At 48.8% G+C, this 17,897-nt stretch overlaps 3 protein-coding genes across 3 annotated transcripts; 2 read left to right on the top strand and 1 right to left on the bottom strand.

Moving 5' to 3' along the window:
* Positions 1–1,753: 1,753 nt before the first annotated feature.
* On the top strand, positions 1,754–2,640 carry N7446_012459 (uncharacterized protein; the record flags this gene model as incomplete). The annotated part of the gene is made up of 2 exons (XM_058521201.1): positions 1,754–1,888; positions 1,948–2,640. The coding sequence occupies 2 exons, from the start codon at positions 1,754–1,756 to the stop codon at positions 2,638–2,640; spliced, it is 828 nt and encodes a 275-aa protein (XP_058366567.1).
* A 782-nt stretch (positions 2,641–3,422) lies between these two features.
* N7446_012458 (uncharacterized protein) lies at positions 3,423–6,104 on the bottom strand. The gene is made up of 3 exons (XM_058521200.1): positions 5,581–6,104; positions 4,702–5,535; positions 3,423–4,642 (listed from the first exon to the last, which is right to left on the bottom strand). The coding sequence occupies exons 1-3, from the start codon at positions 5,928–5,930 to the stop codon at positions 3,559–3,561; spliced, it is 2,268 nt and encodes a 755-aa protein (XP_058366566.1). The 5' UTR covers positions 5,931–6,104; the 3' UTR covers positions 3,423–3,558.
* A 1,608-nt stretch (positions 6,105–7,712) lies between these two features.
* Positions 7,713–8,120, top strand: N7446_012457 (uncharacterized protein; the record flags this gene model as incomplete). Its single annotated transcript, XM_058521199.1, has 3 exons — positions 7,713–7,763; positions 7,885–7,955; positions 8,018–8,120. 3 exons carry the CDS (start codon positions 7,713–7,715, stop codon positions 8,118–8,120), a joined length of 225 nt encoding a protein of 74 aa, XP_058366565.1.
* Between the last annotated feature and the right edge of the window lie 9,777 nt (positions 8,121–17,897).

Here is a 17,897-nt window from a genome sequence, read left to right as displayed (position 1 = left end):
AGCGCCACGCCAAACCGCATCGGGACCGGCTCATCCCGAACGAGGCACCCGAGGGCGGGCGCCAAACCCGATCGAGGCGGGCGCCGAATCCGGCCGCACCGGCACAAATGGTTGTTGTACGATAATCCGCCAGGTTGGATTCTCTATGAACGCTCCACCACCGCTCCACCACCGCGCCACGTGGCAAACAAAATAAGAAGTGGGGTAAGGGGGCGAATTTGAGGTTTGAATTTGTAGTTCGCTTATCGCTAGATTAAGAAGTCTTAACTAACCACAGAAGTTTGGGGGGCGGCTTGAGTCAAGGCCTTGTTTCTCCATCTTCACCGCACACACGGCTCGGAACTTCGAGAACTCTAATTAGCCCAGTCATTTGCTTCAAGCAATGTGTTCAATAACGCCGTGCTCCTGCCACTTCTATCGGCACTAAGGGAAGACACTTTCACTAGCGAATATATTCAGGCTACCCCGCATCTCTTCAAATCCTTATCAAATGATTCACTGTTTTCACTGTAAAATAAAGAAAAATATACATATACACATATAAATAAAATAGCGGTACTTCGCCAGAGATGCAAAAGCTCGAGCGAATAAAGACATACTCATGTCAGACGGCCATTCAACAAATGAGCATAATCCCCAGAACACATTCCATATCCTTTGGTGAGGCTGGCATCAGTAATATCCGAGTGGTCCGAAGCGGGTACTCTATTAGGCCGCCGTCGAAGTTTATTAAGAGGGGTGATAGCGATAGGAAGGTGGCAGTTTGGCCTACTGAAAGTGTCAGAGTGCAGGTCCAAGTAACAGGTATATTAGGAGTTAGCGTAGCGAGGATCCGGAAAAATTAGTGAGTTTTGTAGGCGGCCGATTATCCGTTCGGCCGTGTTATCCGTTCCGTCGTGGATTTCGTTACCATGGAATTGTACTCTGTTTGTAAGCGGGGCTGAAGCGATAACTAACTATGAGGTTGTAACAGGAATGGCCTGTATAGCTATGGAAATACACTAGATGCCAATCAGGGCAACAGAATCAAAAAGGGGAAAACAATGATGATTATGAAAAAGTTCAATTATCGGCACGACTTTTTCAAAGTACTGTATCACTTTAAATCTCCTCCGATCGAGAGGAGTCTAATTGTTCTGCAGAGGAAATCTATTATTGACTCAATTTTGCCCGTCCGGACCACATGGCTCAGGTGATATTACTCCTAGCAGAGACAGATGAGATCTGCTGCGAGTCCCGCCTGTTTCGCCGGAATTTTCGAGCTTCCGTCGCAGTTAAACTTTAGACGTGGGAGAACTTTACTTTTTAGATTAATCATGACCATTTGATGATCTGACCCTTCAGCAATACAGCTTGAGCCTTTCGACACCAAAGTTTGGGTGGCAGGCACCTACATTAGTCCGCCCTGTAGGGCCAACTCTCTGACTCCTGTTTCATTATTCTTACTTTATAATTCTGTCATTTTTCCCATTTTCGAATTTACCTTATTTCTTTGGGTCCACGCTTATTTTTCCCTCTTATTGTTACTCCATCCTTCCCCTCCCTCGACGGGATCTGCTACTTTCTCTACTTTCCCCTGCTTCTCCCCCTCGGGATTTATTCATCGACCATCCTAAAACCATAATCACGACTTCATTCTTTGGTCGCAACTTCGTCCGTCACATCTCGATCTCATTTGGGATCATCCTAACTTTCACCTCATCTCCATTCTCCACTGCCTAGTCGCCGGGTTTATCGATATCACTCGACCATCATGCGGTTGCATCTGTGGTCGATCCTCTCCGTGGTCGGTGCGATCGCATCGTCGATCCCCCTCTCAACCGCTCACGAACTGCATCTGCCCTATCTCCCGTCACTCAGCCCGGAACATGATTCGGATGCCTATCTGGTAAGCCATCTCCGCAATTTCCCGTTAATGGCAATCTCGAAAACTAATATACATTCAAGTTTCTCAAATGGACCGTGACGAATGGGTCCCTCTATGCCAACAACGATCAGATCTTCCCGCCGACAATCCCCATGCAACTACATGCGCCTCAATTCAAAGGCCAGGCAAACGCTGGTGTGGGCGAGGATGATCTAGAACTCTCTTACTCTCTGCATGCCCGGCCACTTTCTTCCAAAGAAGCTGGCGCGACCTCCAAGATTGTGCGCGTGCGTGTCGATTTAATGGATTTCCAGGGAGAACCCGTCACTCCCAACGCTGTCGTACTGGATTTGCTCGCCCATCCCGATGGCGGTCAGCGGATTACGCGGATCCAAATGGAACCCGGGAAAGGCCATCGCGAGGGCCACGATCGACCTTGGCACATGAAGTTCTGGCAAACCCAGATGGCGGGGATTATCAACCACACCGACAAACTGAAGGAGAACAAGGAGGTCTCGTCTCCCGTTCAGCCTTCTCGCGCCACGACCGAGCAATCCACGCAAGCACGTCCCAGCAATACCGCCCAGACCGACGACATCGAGGAAGCCACCCAGGTCGGATTCATCTTCTCTCCCTACTGGTCCCCATCGGCCTACTCACACCGTGGCCATGGCCACGGCCACCCCCATCGAACGACCGTGACCGGACCTTTATGCGCCTGGCGCGCCCAGTCATTCTCCCTGCCATCCTGGGCGCCGCCGCAGGTCTGGTAGTTTGCCTAGTGGGCTTCATCATCGGCTACGTCTGCATGTTACTCTCAGTGCGCCTGGGTCTCCACAAAAACAAGTAACAGGAATATCCTGTATAGCTAGGGAAATACAATGGATGTACTAGGCGATTGGCGCAACGGAATCAAAAAGGGGAACTACCCAAAATGATGAGATCAAAAGAGTGTTGATTCCTGTCTCCTATCTACTGGGATCGAGGGGGTAAAAATAGCCTCGAGAATACCTGGTATCGAATCCTCTAGAATCCCAGAGGTACCGTTTGGGTCAATACGATGCTGATCACCATTTTCCTGACAAATTTCAAGTCATCCTGAATATGAATTTGAAGGTATTGTTGGGACGGTGTAAACACCATATTTTGGACAAAAACAGATCAAATTTCAGGAACCTTACGAGATGAAAGCAAAAAGTGGCAGACGTAGCGCCGAGGCACACGACTTCTATAGAGCTGGGCTCCAGCTTTCTATATTATGAGAAGTGACGTCATCATGGCGTAGCCCATTGTTGCATGAATGGGAATTACCCCACTTTCTTAGTGTCAGTGTAACTGGTACGACGGATTCTGATCAAGAGAAAAGGTTTGCGAGTATCTGATACAGTAGTTTTCGAAACCAGTTACATGTATGCGTCCACACTCTTGCTACTTAATTCGCAGAAGGTAAATCCGTGGCGCTAAACCAATGTAGGTCATCGCATCATAGTTCCAGCAGAACGTCATCGTAATCATAGTACTGCCATGGATGAGTCATCGTTATATATTGTACTATAATAATAATAAAAATTAGAAATGCACCACGGCACCATACCGATATTTCGCGAGATATGGCATAATCAGAAACAAAATCCCAGACGTAAAGTGACCATGACCGTCCATAAGCAGAAGCGGGCGCAAGACATTCAGCATCAAGGCCAAAACTTCAAACCATGCCGCAAGAGAATATCAGTACAAACCGACCAGGCACGCTGCGAGGAAGGATCTTTAGCAGACATCTCATTCAGCCATCGAGTCGCTTTCTGCACTCGTTGGATAAGGCTTGTGGCCTTGGCTGTACCCAGATGAGTGCGAGTAAAGAGCTCGACAAGGAGAATAGTCGTCGACTGCATAATATTGTGGAGGACACACCACCATGGAGCAATGCTATACAGCCAATAAGTATCTGCTGACTCAGGTAGTAAGTCTAGCATTTGACACGCGGTCTGGACGCATATCGTCGCCATATCGTCGCATGTTGCCCCTGGAGATCTTGGTTCCGTCGAAGACTGGCAGAGACGGAGAGAGGGTTGCGTGATGATCAATTTAGTGGCGTAGAATCTGAACGCGAGACTGGCACTTTGCTGTGTGAATGGCTGTGCTACATTGGTGTTTGGCGTTGCAAAATTGAATTCGGCTGGTAGATGAGAAAGCCAGTCGTCAGCGCGGTCATTGAAGGTAGAAATTGCTGTTTCAATCTCGCGACGCGATAATCGCGTCGCTCTAGGGGCATATAGGATGTTTATCGTCTCTCGTAGGAGATGGGCTAGATCCACCGCGTATAAAAAGTAGAGAGACGTGTTTGGTGTTAGACTAGGTGTTTGACTCTCAACCAGTGCTTCAGGGGTTCGGATCTCCCGCTTTCTTTGACTGAATCCCAGTTGGGGCGGATGCTTGCGACTCACACCATCCTGCAGAGGAGTCAAGGTGCTATTAGGAAGCAAGGAAGTAACGAATGCACCTCGAATCTCTTGTCTGGTGATAAGCTGCACGACCCGATCATCCCGAAAATCCTCTTCTTGGAATGGTGCTGGAAGGGGTGTCGTGTAGAATATTTCTCTCATGCTTAGAGGACGACCGGTCATCTCGCAAAGAACTGTATCTAGCATGAAAAGCGCCCACCATAAACGGTAGCGAATTTCTTTCGAGAATTGCGGGACACTCTCGCTCTCGCTCCGAAGATTCAGACCCATTGTCACCGCCGATCGAATCGCGATCCCAATAATTCTCCAAGATCTAGAAGATGATATCACATATCAGAAAGCTTCCGCATATACACAGATACAAATACCGACCTATTGACTTGCCCAATAGACAGAAGATAGAACGCGGCCAATCCCTCAACCTGCACCTGTTGCAGGTCCGGATGGTCCAGCAATGCGACTTTGCCTATACTCAGACTCCAGGCCCGTGCAAAGAATGTCTGATGATCATCCTGGTCCGGCTGGAGCTGATCGGTCAGGACTGCATATCTCGTCGCAATAGCAAAGACCAAGTTTAGCAATGCCAGCCATCTCTTGCCAGGTCGCAAATTCGGATTTGAGTAAAAGGACCGGTATTGGTGCAGGAACGTGACCCTGCCGAATATCGGGAATGCAGGATGCACGGCGTAAAAGTAAGCGTCAACGAGGTTGTCAGCAAGGTGTTGCGGGGGCCAGTGTGTGAAGTCGATGGTGTCGGGCAATAAGAGGTCTGAATCATCTTGGAAGTAATTCACGGAGGAAATCGCAGGGCGTCCAGGGGTCTCCTCGATTGGTGGAAAGCTATCTTGATCGAGGTCGCGTTTAAGTCTGTACAACCATGCCATCTCCGAGTGTTCGCCAACGAAACCCATGGCCTGTACCTTGTCATCCCGATTATAGTCCTCGTCTGTGTACTCCGCAGTACCAAACGGAGAGCCCAGGCTAGCATCTGTGAAGGACAACGAAGGGTTCACCTGCCAAGTATGGCTTGGTAGGAGGGTGGGCAAGTTGGGAACAGCAGGATTGGACGGGGGGAGCGGAGTTCGAGAGCGTATTTCCTTCAGTGTCTGATCCACTAGCTGGGATGATAGAACATCGAGCCTGGGATAGATATCACGCAGCAGGGATTCAAGCGTGTCAACCTGCGAAGTCAGATCATTCAACTGCCTAATTCTATTAGAAGCGTCCTAACTTGGTCAATGTGTCACCCACTTGGCCATATTTTCCTTCTTCCGGTCGCCATAAGAACACACAACGCCGGCATCTTGACACCGATGGCAAACTGGGCGTTGTCCGCTGCATTTGGCCTTTTGATCGCGACAATTTTCACAAGCTCGACTCACTCGACCTCTGTTAATCCAATTGGTGCGTTGAGCATTTCGCGGGATGGGAACTTTGGCATTTGCTCTATCTCCTGGGGGTGTGAATGAACCTCCAGGGATAGCCGCCTCGAAAGAAGGAAGTGCTATACTAGGCACAGCCCAGTTGTCATGAAACAGTGCCAACTCGTCCACCTGTTCGGGGTGTTTCAAATAGGACGGGACACCGAAGCTGGCACTCATTATCAAGGAACAGTGAAATGCAGTGGGAAGCTAAAAGCATTCGAGCGGGAGATTTGCCCCTTGTACATGTTTGACTGACGACTTGATTACAAGACAATATTCTCGGAGTCTAACCAATTGGGTTCACCGCTCTGTAAAACTGGCAGAACGGTAATGGTATTGGTCGTCGTACATTGGGGGGTCATCGACATTACAGTAGGCAGAAACGACTCTTGTGTCGAACTGAGGGGTTGGTATTTTACCACTAAGGACAGGGCTACTCATCAAGTACCCATTCTCTCTTTGTCTCTGTATGGTAAACGGGGTACGCTCGGCATACCAGCGTCGTAACACGCTAGGAACGACTCCTGAGATCTGATAACGCTTCAACAGCAAGATCCAGATAGATACAACTACCAATGAATCTCAATGGGACACCTCAATACTAGCACATACCAGTATCTGTCAATCCGACAGAATTGAATAACTCAAGATTAAACTTTTCTGCATATCGTTACAATCACTAATTCCCCACTAGTTCCCCACTGTTTCCTCCGTCATTTTCGCCATGTCATCTTTGACCCAATTCCCAGAAAGACTTGTGCTGAAAAGAGATCCCCTTCCACCGCCAATGTGGTGACAATCTCAAGAAGCTCATACACAATATGAGGACAGAATCTTTATCATGCATTCTGCTTCAACTTCGCTAAAAACATGCGAAATCTATGAATGAACGGCTCCGTTTTTTTGTTTCGAAAAATCACATGAGCATCTCGATCTTAATCAGACAAACCAAATTGAACCCTTTGCTGCCACCATCTTTCTAGTTAGAAAATATAGTGGCTTTCTATGCGTTTTGTATCATGAAAGCTGCCTGAAAAGAAGACCGAACGCTACACGGACAGCCAGATCTTGGCTGTGCCTCTGCCGGGATAAAATACAACACACATAGCCGCCAGGTGCGTTGTACTTAGCCTATTTCCTCCCTTCACCTTGCTAACCCCGAGCAACTCGGCTGCTTGGTGATGGCTGAATTCTACGACGACCACGGGGGAAGTGTCGTCGAACTCCGTAGGGGTGATTGATACTGGTTTGCTGAGCTTATCATTATCAACGAAGAAGGTGCGGAAGAATGCCGTGTCTATTTGGAGCTGTCAAGTGTTAGATTAGATTGGGTAGAAACGATGCTGTGACTTACATTTATGACTGTCCGGTTGAGCGCGTACTTGTTCAAAGCCAGTGCTGCTTTGACGCGGTCTCCAATCTGCTTCTTGTCCATTGAGCAAGTCCCAACATCTTTTTTGACGGCCCTCTTTGGGTTGGGTCTTGTACGGGCCTTCTCCGTCGGTTTCTTCTGGTCCGCCTCGACGGGTGAAGACGCGCGGTGAATAAGATTATTAGTTGCAAGCGCCGATTCAAACTACTCGGAATGAAGCAATAACCCACCTTTCGTGATGCTAACATGTCGTCGAGCTGGTCAAGAAGCTGATTCAGAAATATGTAAGGAAGTGGAAGAAAGAGCGGAACCTCCGTATTTTGGAGAGAATGCGGAACCGATTTTGAACACGCAAAACGTATTGGGAGACGCGTTGTCGAATGAGACTCGTCTAGTTGTGGTACGCCACTCTGGAGTACCGCTCCTCAGATCGTCGAATCAAAATCGAGAAACCACTTTGCCCCCGGCGCCGACGATCCACCCAAATTACCCCTCGTCCTGGAATATCCTCTTTCCCCCTCCTTTTCCATCTACCTACACTATTGACAGCTACCTTGATAATTATTCTCTGTCCGTATTCTGCCAACATGTCTTCCAACAAGGGATACAACATCACCAGCTCTGGCATGAACAGCCAGGTATGTCACAACAAGCCTTCAAGTCCTGTCTCGTTCCTCGTACTTCATGATCTGCCGTGAACCCTCTTCCATATTACGTACTAATTAAGAAGTATTTGGTGTGGTAATGACAAAGGAACAGGGTAATCACTATTGCTCCCGCGACTACGGCTCCAGCGTCTCGAATTCGAACAACTACCACTATTCGAACTCGTAAGATGGACCAGCTACCTAGGCTTGACTTTTCTATCCCATGCATTGACCATCATTTCTAGAAACGGCTCTTATTGCTACTCTAACCCCAATGGGAGCACCTACTACAACAATGGACAGGGGGGCTCGACCTATACTACTCCCTCGGGCTCTGGGAAGAAATAAGTCCAGCTAGACTAAGAGTATTCACTGGATTGACAACCATAAGTCTAGCTAGTAATATTTGAGTCTTGTTGATGATAAGTTTTGCCTCGTAATGGATATGCACACCTCAATACACATAAAGCAGAGCTAAGGTCACCATAGCAGGCAAAACTTCTCTATTTCCCGTCAACAAATTCGTTAAGCTCTTAGAAACATTGCTAAGAGCCCAACGAGAGGTTGGGACCAGAGGAATCGGTGACTGAGGGGCGGGCTGTTGTGATATGAGGCTGGTGCAGATCTGGAAGAAAGCCGCACTGTCGGAAATAATTCCCGAAGTGTCTATACGAAGAAGCATGTTGATTGAAGATCAACTTGGACCTCATATGTATATATAGACTCCTGAATACTCTCAGAATCACAACCAACACAATACCACAGGACTATAACAGGTTATGAGCCCCGAGAGCAAATTCTCGGGGCCGTCACTACTCACACTGAGAATAATGTCACCTACATTGAGCTCATATCCCCGCTTTTTGCAGTCATCATGTCCGCTCTGGTCCACAACTCGCCCGACGGAGCCGTCAAGCACAAAGTTTCTGATCGATCCCGATCCCTGGCACCGCAAGCAGCCGTCGTAGGAGCACGGTATCCAATCTGGCCGCGGCGTGATGGAGAGATGTAGACGGCGTCTCGGACTTTCCGCGGCCTCCTACAAAGTTAACGTTAATGTCTTTCTCGGCCAACAGCCTTTCGGCGATCTCGTCGCAGGACCAGTAAGTCGATAGCCATAGTCGTGTATTGCCATCTTTGTCTTTGCAGTTCACGTTAGCGCGGGGGTGACATAGGAGCAAATTGACCATCTCTAAGCGTTTGTTTTGAACGCGAGATGGAGCGCCATAGAGCCTTTCCGGCTCCGGATGTCCAAATCCAGAATTTTTTGTCTGAGAAGTCGTTTGACAGCATCTACCGATCCATAGGCCACTGCTTGGTGAAGAGGTAGATCAGCTTCTTGTGATGATTGGGTACCAAGAAACACCTCGGCCATCGAATTATTTGAAAAAATCGTTTCCATCACGGTTCTATTGAAGCGACACGCCCAGTCCTATGGCGAGCGGCCTGAATCATCTTGTAGATCAGGGTCGCTGCCACTAGAAAGTAACAGATGCACGAACCCTATTCTGCCTGTGAAGACTGCTAGGTGGAACGCCGTTCGGCCGTGTTTGTGCTTGACGTCCACTCTGACGGTGACCTGTTCTAGAACGCTCTTGATAGTGGAAAAGGTTCCGTAGTGGATAGCATACCACAGGGCGCTCTCCCGCGCTTGATTTTGAATGTTGATGTCTAGGTCTCCACGACTGAGCAAGAGGTCCCGCACAGCAGCGGAAGAGTATTTGAGCGCCCTCATTAAAGGAGTTTTGCCTCGGTAAAATGCATTGACGTTGGCGTTGTGCTGGAGCAAAGCCTCCGCAAGACCAATGTTGTCGTATTTGACGGCCAAGTGCAAAAGATTGCTGTTCTGAAATTTGATGTTGTATTTCCAGATGCTGGGCTGCAGTTTAAAATCAAAGTCTTTGCATGATTTTGCAAGGGCAAATAATGCACTACCGTCCAAATACGACACAATCCACAGCAAAAGCTCGTTGGGCAGGTCTCTGATGTTTGGCTGTAATGTATTAGCTCATCGGTAAACTCCGTAAGAACGAATTGAACAGACCATGATGGGACAGCGGATTGAGCAAAGGAAATGTAGATGGGGGTGAGGTGAGAGATGTGAAAGTAGGATATGGGAGGCCTTTATATACTCACCTCAGCCAAATTCCATAGTCAGCTAGGAGTGTAGTCTGTCACTCCGCTGAGAGGTGCGTAGCAAGCAGACGGCAGCAACGAAGCCTTGACAACAATGTTAAGGCGGAGTTGGAGAATCTCTGGAGTCTAGCTCCTGGGAACGCCAAAACTGTTCCTGGTAGTGTGTTCATGAGGAACCGAATCTATCTCCACGTACCCACATCTTGCATCTAGTGCCATAAGAATAAATCACAACGTATCACTCACTTCGAAATTCCGTAGGCAACGCAGAATTTAACGCAGCATTTGTCGACTTCGCTGCCTACCGCAGTAGCCAGTCTGTTCACCACTGCCTGGTCACGGTGGTCTACAACCACAAGTGCAGCTGATTGTAGTAGTGGTCTGGAATGATATCCCTTCATGCAGGCCACTGACCGGCTGTATACGGCGCATACTGCGTGTGAATGCATTCTTCGACGTACCGACTGTTTCAAGGAAGTGTTCCATGCCAGCCACGCAGCCATGTAGGTAAGGAGCCCACGCGATGGCATATAAAGCTGGCGGCGAGGGAACGCCGCAGTGATTGCCCAACACCACCACTATCCGAAGCATTTTCTGTCTTTGACGACCACCTCAATAACTACCATGCTGCCTTGGAATCCGTTTCTGGTTTGTGAGATAGAGGTCAGCCCCAATGGCGGTCCTGGCTCCTGTTGCGGGATGACGAAAAAAGGCGAGCCATGCAAGAACTCGATCAAAGTTGAAGACACCAAGATCGGCCATCAAAAGTTGACCACTCTCGCCAGAGAGCCGTTTGACTTGTTATCGTTGCAGTCGAAGCTCTGTGATATCGCCAGAGACTTCCTCTGCGCGAGATGGCACCGGCAACGGCAGGCCGACCAAGTTGGCCAGCAGTGGTATGAAGCTGCCGTCCGCAACCAGGCGCGAGTACCACATGGCTCCAGAATGGCCTCTCCATCAGTTGTTGTACATCCAGGCCAGCGTCAGACATCGTCAGCCTCCAGGCGACGCCCTGCATCAGACAACACTGGCCCGTCACCTCCTCACAGGCTCAGACAAAACCCGCCGGTGCGGCTTTCAACCAACCCCGAGCCAGTGCAGCCATTCAATCCATTTGTGACTTCTGCAATGCTGCGGACGAACAGTGTTCCATGGCGCGTTTCGCCGACCCGACCAGCCATCCTCTCATCGGCAACTAATATCCGGGCGGGTGTCCAAGACTTGACGCTGCAGAGTCTCAGGCCGAGCCAAGCGGTCGATAGCATCCACGTCGACGGCATCTACTGTGTGTTCTGCCAGACCGAGGATGAAGACCATGCGGACGAGAGCGTGATCTTGCACTGCGGTCAGTGCACATCGCTCTGTCATCTGTCGTGCGCCGAAGAATGGTTGGAAAAGCGAGATACAGGGTTTGGCACGTCATGCTGTGTGTGGTAAGTGTGGATGACCTTATTTCTGAGACGACCAAGATACTGATGACCGCAGCCGAAACGAAGGTGCCCTAGATGCCTTGATTCGCCCTTTACCAATCACCTCATCGGATGCCGAAACACATTCCGTCCTCGCAGCAAGTGAATCATCTCCCGATGGTGGGCCCCGTCGCTCAACCAGACTTGCAGGGTCTCATTTACCACGAGACCCGTCCACCTCTGCACCGCTTCGCCGGTCGGCACGACTCTCCACTCTGCGTGGGTGATCGTAGAGTGCAGGCGAGGTAAGATGCAAATAGAACAAGCGACTGCCAATCACACGTGAGTGCACGTGACCGACACTCGGCATCGTGATCAGCAACTGTGGTTGTAGCATTGATATAGATTTTTGGAGCAAGCTTAGCAAGAAATGAGATCCTGATTGTAAAAATCCAGAGTACAAGGCGACAGTTCATTTTTGCAAGTGCTGGGCACCACTTGACCTTAGCCAAAAGATACTGGCTGCTTCACTTAATTTGACAATGACATAGCGCTAAATGCGCTAGTAGATTCAGTTTCTTCTTTCATCATACCTAACGGCGTGACCAGAGAACACACCGATTCATCTCAGGGGAGCCGTGTCAGAAAGGGCGGAGATTATTGGCAGAAAATCGCAACTAGCGTGCTGGCGTGAGACTGACAAACTCGTGTGCTTGTTAACTTACTCTGGGAATCAGTATGTGAACCCTGGGAATCTCAGAAGCATTTCTCGGAGCCATTTTTACCCTAGGAAATGCTGTTTAGCTCCTGGAGTTATTTCTAATCTCTAGGAAAGCGAGGTCTACCCCGGCATCTTCACTTTACGTTCCTGACTGAATACGAAACTGGCTCTGGGAATACATTGACCAGATCTGGGAGCTGTGGAGCCCTGGGAGCTTACTTTAGGGTCCTAGAGTCAATAACCTGCCTTCCGAGACTGCGGAAAGCTCTCACAAAACACCTTCACCAACCCTGCTCACAAATTTGCGTCATTGGACCACTCCCAGAAGGCACACCTACGCCTCCAGGGATCAACAAGTTGTCAAACAGGAACGCCGCTTTGATTCCCCGAGGTGGGGATAGCAGACCCCAGAAGCTACATCGGGTTTCCTGGGGGCTACGTGGCTCCTAGAAGCAGCTTCTTTGCTCCCAGAAACCGCACCAGTGGCCTCCGGGAGCAAAAAGACTCCCAGGGCCAAAGCAGGTGTTCCTACTACTGATAGAGCCGTCAATAGGAATGCAGGTGTCGTGGTAGTGATGGTGGATAGTCTTACAAGCTACGTACGATTTGCTGGTGCTATGGTATTTCCAGAGTCGTCGATTTGAAGTTTTACAACACCAGGTTTGATGGCCTTTAACACAGAGCATCTGAGATCATTGGTCGACGGCCTCGCAAAACGCGTCCGATTCTTGGGAGTGAAACAGCTCCTGGAATCACCCTGAACTCCCAGGTCTGGTCGCTGCACGTACCACACTAGTGCACTTCGTGGAAGAACATTTGACCTGGATGTGACATCGTGGGTGAAGAAATACATAAATACTTGCTCCCGTCCTACTCCACATCTTCTCCGTGATATCCTCCCACATATTCTCCCACAAAGTAGCCCCTCATCGCTTGACCCAAAATTCAAGTGATCTCGTCCGACAATGCCGATCCATTTCACTTCAGAGAACCGTTATCTCCAAGAGAGGGGTCAATCATGGTAACATTTATCCATGTACCGAACCAAGACCAGTCATTCACCCCCAAGACAAAGATGTCTAGACATGATTCAGGACACAGCATCTCGGAATACCCAAATTGTTGGAGTCGCGGAACGCCTTCGCAACCTGCTTCTGAACCTGGAAGATCTCAACGCTAAGCAATGGCGCTCTCTCGACAGTGGTGTTATACCAAATGTCTTTTCACTCTTATATTGCTGCATAATGGCTACGAGCTCGAGCCTACTCCGCTAGCAATCTCGTCGCTATGGGATGGTCTTGTCGCCAACAGTTTGGCTCTTCAATGTGTGCATGGCGCAGCTTTGATGTATGCCTTGATGTCTCCATCTCCTGCTTTCATAATTCTAACCAAACGCTTTCCAGAAATTAGAACGACAAGAGATCGGTATCTTCGCAGCAGCAGAGAGTCACGGACGCCACCGAAGAAGCATGCTCTTGACTTTTTCCCTCTAGAAGACCCGGGAGATTTGAGGAAACTCTGTGTTTTGTGCATGTTTATATCTGGATGCTGCTATGGATATCAATTTGCTGTTTATACGGACAGATAGAATTGCGCATAAAGCAAGGAAAGGTTCACTTTCTCCTAAGTTCTGGCCTTGGAGGCTACGGAGGATTTCGGAAACAGTTTACCCCCAGACACACACGTTTTCTTTCCTAGAGACCCACAAGGACAGTCTAGTCCGGATCGCTGGGTCTCAGATTCCCCCGCAGCCAATAATACGGTGCTACGCCTCAAGGAAGGTACCTCAGCTAGCCAAAGTTAGATTAGCGCATTCTGAGTGGGGCGCTGGGAAAGAAAGCGTGTGTGTGTGTATATAAAAATGAATTCAGACCGAAGAAGCTCTGGAAAGAATAGGGTTTCGCCTGATTCTGGGGGCAATACTGTAATGGTGCGGCGTCTATCTGGGCACCAATTAGAGGGCGAACGGCGAACCGCCGAGATTAAAACTTCTGCAATTCCTATCCGTGGAGAACTGCCGAGCGCGGCAGAGCAAAAAGTACTGGCACTAGTGACGTTCAAGCTACATGTAATAAGAAATCCTCCTACTCATTCATGTTACATGTAGTCCTGGTTTATACTCAGCTTGCGAAAGGCTGGACTAAGCGAAAGTATTCTATCATTCTCTGTATAAAAGACACTTGATCTACTGTACAAACATATTGCAATTACGTGACTACTGACGACTTGCGGACGTCTTTCGGACAAACAATGGAAACACGAGTACTGTCACACGAATTGCATCTTATTCAGTTATAGTTTTCCAGGAGATTATGTACAAAAAAAGACGGATTCAGGGATGGCGTCGTGAGTAGTGTCGCTAACAGGGACAGAGTAGAGTGATCGGAATACGGTAGAGGTTGTGTGCGCGGCCACGAAGACAATGGGAAGAAGGGAGGTATCGCTTCTACAGTGGCTGGTGATATGATTTCCAGGATCTGTCCACGCACATAGCGTAGATTTCCCATGGCCGTTTGAACACGGGGCAGGAGAACAGATGCTCACCCACTGTCTCGCCGGTTAAGTGATGAAATCTCACAAGCTTCAACTCCACGCAGTAGACCTCTTCAAAAAGAAAGAAAGCTGACATGTAAAGGAAAAGATCATCAGCTTGAGTGGCGAACGACAGAGGATCTGGACCCGTCCAATTGAAGCCCGACTGGTTATCGTCGTTGGGGTGGAAGAAAAACATTCAACCAAAGGGGATCCCTCGCGTACCACAGACTTCGATGCATTCGGAAAATCTAGCCCATCATTTTCGTGATCTGCGCAAAGACATGGAGGTGGTGCTGGTATACAAGAAGACTCTCGCCAGATTGCGTGAAGGTCGAGGTCGAAGTCATTATCTAGTCTGTTGTGAGCACGGGCACGCCATGGAATCAAGTTATGCGAACCATCTTGACCGGTTCCGTCCATCTAGTTCGATTCTTTCCCGGTCTAAGCGCAAGAATTCGTAGGCATAAATTTCCAGAAATAGAAGCCAAGAATAAGAGAAAGGAAAAAGTAAGGAGTTTTTCTGGTTTCTGTGGGTTCTTCCTGGTCCCGACGAAATCAGAGATCCTGGAGACCAGCTGGCTCGTCTCCAGAAATGCAGGAACCGTCCCCAGAAGCACTGCTATGGCTCCCCGATACGCATGAGCTCCCGGGTCTCAATGGGAGGGTCTCACGTATACATAGAGGTGGATAGTGTTTCAAGATGAACAATCAATATTAAGAACAACTATAGTTGACTCTAGATACAAGACGTAGCGCGAGGAAGCAAAAGAAAGGTAGCTTCCTCGCGTTCAGGGGAACCCATGTACACCATGTGGGTCCCGTGCGGATCATATCTCCATCCGTTCCGCATGCTTCATCTATATCCTTGACACTCAACCCTAAAGCACCGGGGAACAGCTATTTTGCTCCTAGGGGCTTTGGACTGATCCCTGGAAACTCTCTGGCGTCTATCGTGCATCCTTCCTTTAGTGTATATAAATGTTGTGCGTAACTCGTATAAAAGCTATTCTATTCTATACGTCTTCAACCTCCAATTTTTTCAGAATACACATTGCACTCAATCGTCTTACAGACGTCAATACGCCAACATGCCTCCCCAGAGAACAAAGACTGAGCTTTTCGATCGCTGTCCCTCCACCAAACCCTCATTCAGTCCCGCCCGCGAACAAGCCCCAAAGCTTGCGTGAGAGGCGACGAATCCTCGCTTTACAGAACAGGGAGCGCACCACGTCAGTTCACGAGCAGAGAAGATAATGAGCCAAATCCACGCCGAATACACCAAGCTACTTAATATGAATCACGAACTGCTTGCTACGAATCACAATATACGGGGTATGCTACGAATGGGGAAGGATGAACGGATAGGACTCAAAGCCCAGATTTAATACCAAAATCAATGCCTTCAGGTGGCGGAGCGACGGGCTCGGGATCTCGAAGAACAGATCAACAAATTGGAGGTTGAACTGGCATCTCGGAATACGGGAACACCTTAATAGATCATGGGGAACATTACCAAGCGACGTCTACCTCTGCTGCTGTGCTTATCGACACGAGAGGGCCTAGTGCCTGCTCACAAGGGTGGGAATTGAGGGAAAATACTCAACGTTGGCTTGATTATTAGGCATATCGTGGACAAAGTTAACGCATATGTGGCCATAAGTACTGTAAATCAAATGAGCAGTCAACTTTAACGGGCGAAATCATGTTGAGTATGTAAAAGAAAGATTAAATCTAGGCATAAAAACCCACGGAAAGTATCAATCTGGGTGAACCCTATTAATTTTAGCATTATTGTGCGCACACCTGAATAATCTCTTTTCTTTCGTCCTTTTTGTTATGTGGGGCGTTTGCGTTGTTTGAGGCAGAAAAAGGACGCTAAACTGACAAGCAAGTGACAGCGAAGGGGATATGATATGTCAAAGGAATAAATGACGGTAACAACTAGAAATTTTGCCCATGGTGCATTTTTAGTCTAGCGGTCTTATTGCCCCCCACTGGTCTTGATAGGATACTATACTCGGGCCCTTCCAATGCTTAGCTAAGCTAGTCGCCCCAGACACCTTCGGTGTTGGGGCTCCGGTTTTAGACCATACTTTCGGGCCCTATTTTGGTGCCTAACCATACTTTTCACCCACCTCGTAAAACGTCAATTTTCGTAGCATTTTTGTATAGCAAATTACTGCCATAAATATTGCATTCCAAAGAGCATTGCCTCAGCTATTTAATGTAAGCAAATCAGAACGCAATGCATCTAATATTGGCCTTAGCATGACGTTTTCCCGCTAATATCTCCATGAAATAGCTTATTTTCGACCATTTCTCGCTACCATGTCGGATGAAAATGAGCTCAAAATCGCCAATGCATTGGCCGCTTACCATGACCGTAATGAGCCGAAGATCAAACCATTGGCAAGGGAATTCGACGTTAGTTACCAGACCCTGCTAGGCCGTATTCGGGGTGCCGGGTCAGCAATTGGCCGACCTGCCACCAATAAGGCATTGGACTCGGTCCAAGAAAAAGCATTGCTTGACTGGATTATCTTTATGGATAGCTGCGGCCCCCCGCCCCCCGACGGCAGCATCGATACAGCAGTGCGCCGATGACATTATTCATCGATCAAACCCGGACCGGAAGCCTCTTTGGCATGGCTGGGGCCTCGCATTCACTAAGCGACTGCCAAAGCTTACACCCCACCTCCATTTTATTAAGCAGAAGCCGAAGGACCCGAAGCGAATGGGTGCCGAGGACGTAGGTCTTACGGAGATGTGGTATGACCGCCTAGAGCAGTGTATTAAGCAGTATGGGTTTCGACAGAAGGACATCTATAATATGGATGAAACCGGCTTCCGAATCAGCGAAGGAAAGGCTCAAAAAGTGGTATCTGCTTCACCTATTAGCTTCACTGCAACTGGGGCCCATGGCGGGAGTATTACCGCTATTGAATGCATTGCTGCCGATGGTTGGAAGACGCCGCCGTGGTTTCTAGTGAAAGCTCAGTATCATCAGGAATGCTGGTATATTGACGAAATGCCTGATGATTGGACGATAAAACCGACACCGAAGGGCTATTCGTCTTATACCACAGCATTAGAATGGCTAGACTCATTTATCGAGGCCACAAACCACCGAGTCTATCGCCATAAATACGCCGAAAGCGACGATGAAATAGCGGAAGCTCGTGGCCATGGCGGTCGCCGTCGACACGGCCAAGATGCAGCGATTCGACGAGAGATAAAGACGATACGCGAAGAAGAAGACCGGGTACACTGCCGAGGTTATCGCCTTCTTCTTTTCGACGGTCATAAGTCTCACTGTACGCCTGA

The sequence above is a fragment of the Penicillium canescens genome (genome assembly GCF_028828765.1).
Source record: "Penicillium canescens strain IBT 15451 chromosome Unknown utg000010l_segment0_segment0, whole genome shotgun sequence".
Classification (NCBI taxonomy): Eukaryota; Fungi; Ascomycota; class Eurotiomycetes; order Eurotiales; family Aspergillaceae; genus Penicillium; species Penicillium canescens.
This window is presented reverse-complemented; position numbering and strand designations above follow the sequence as displayed.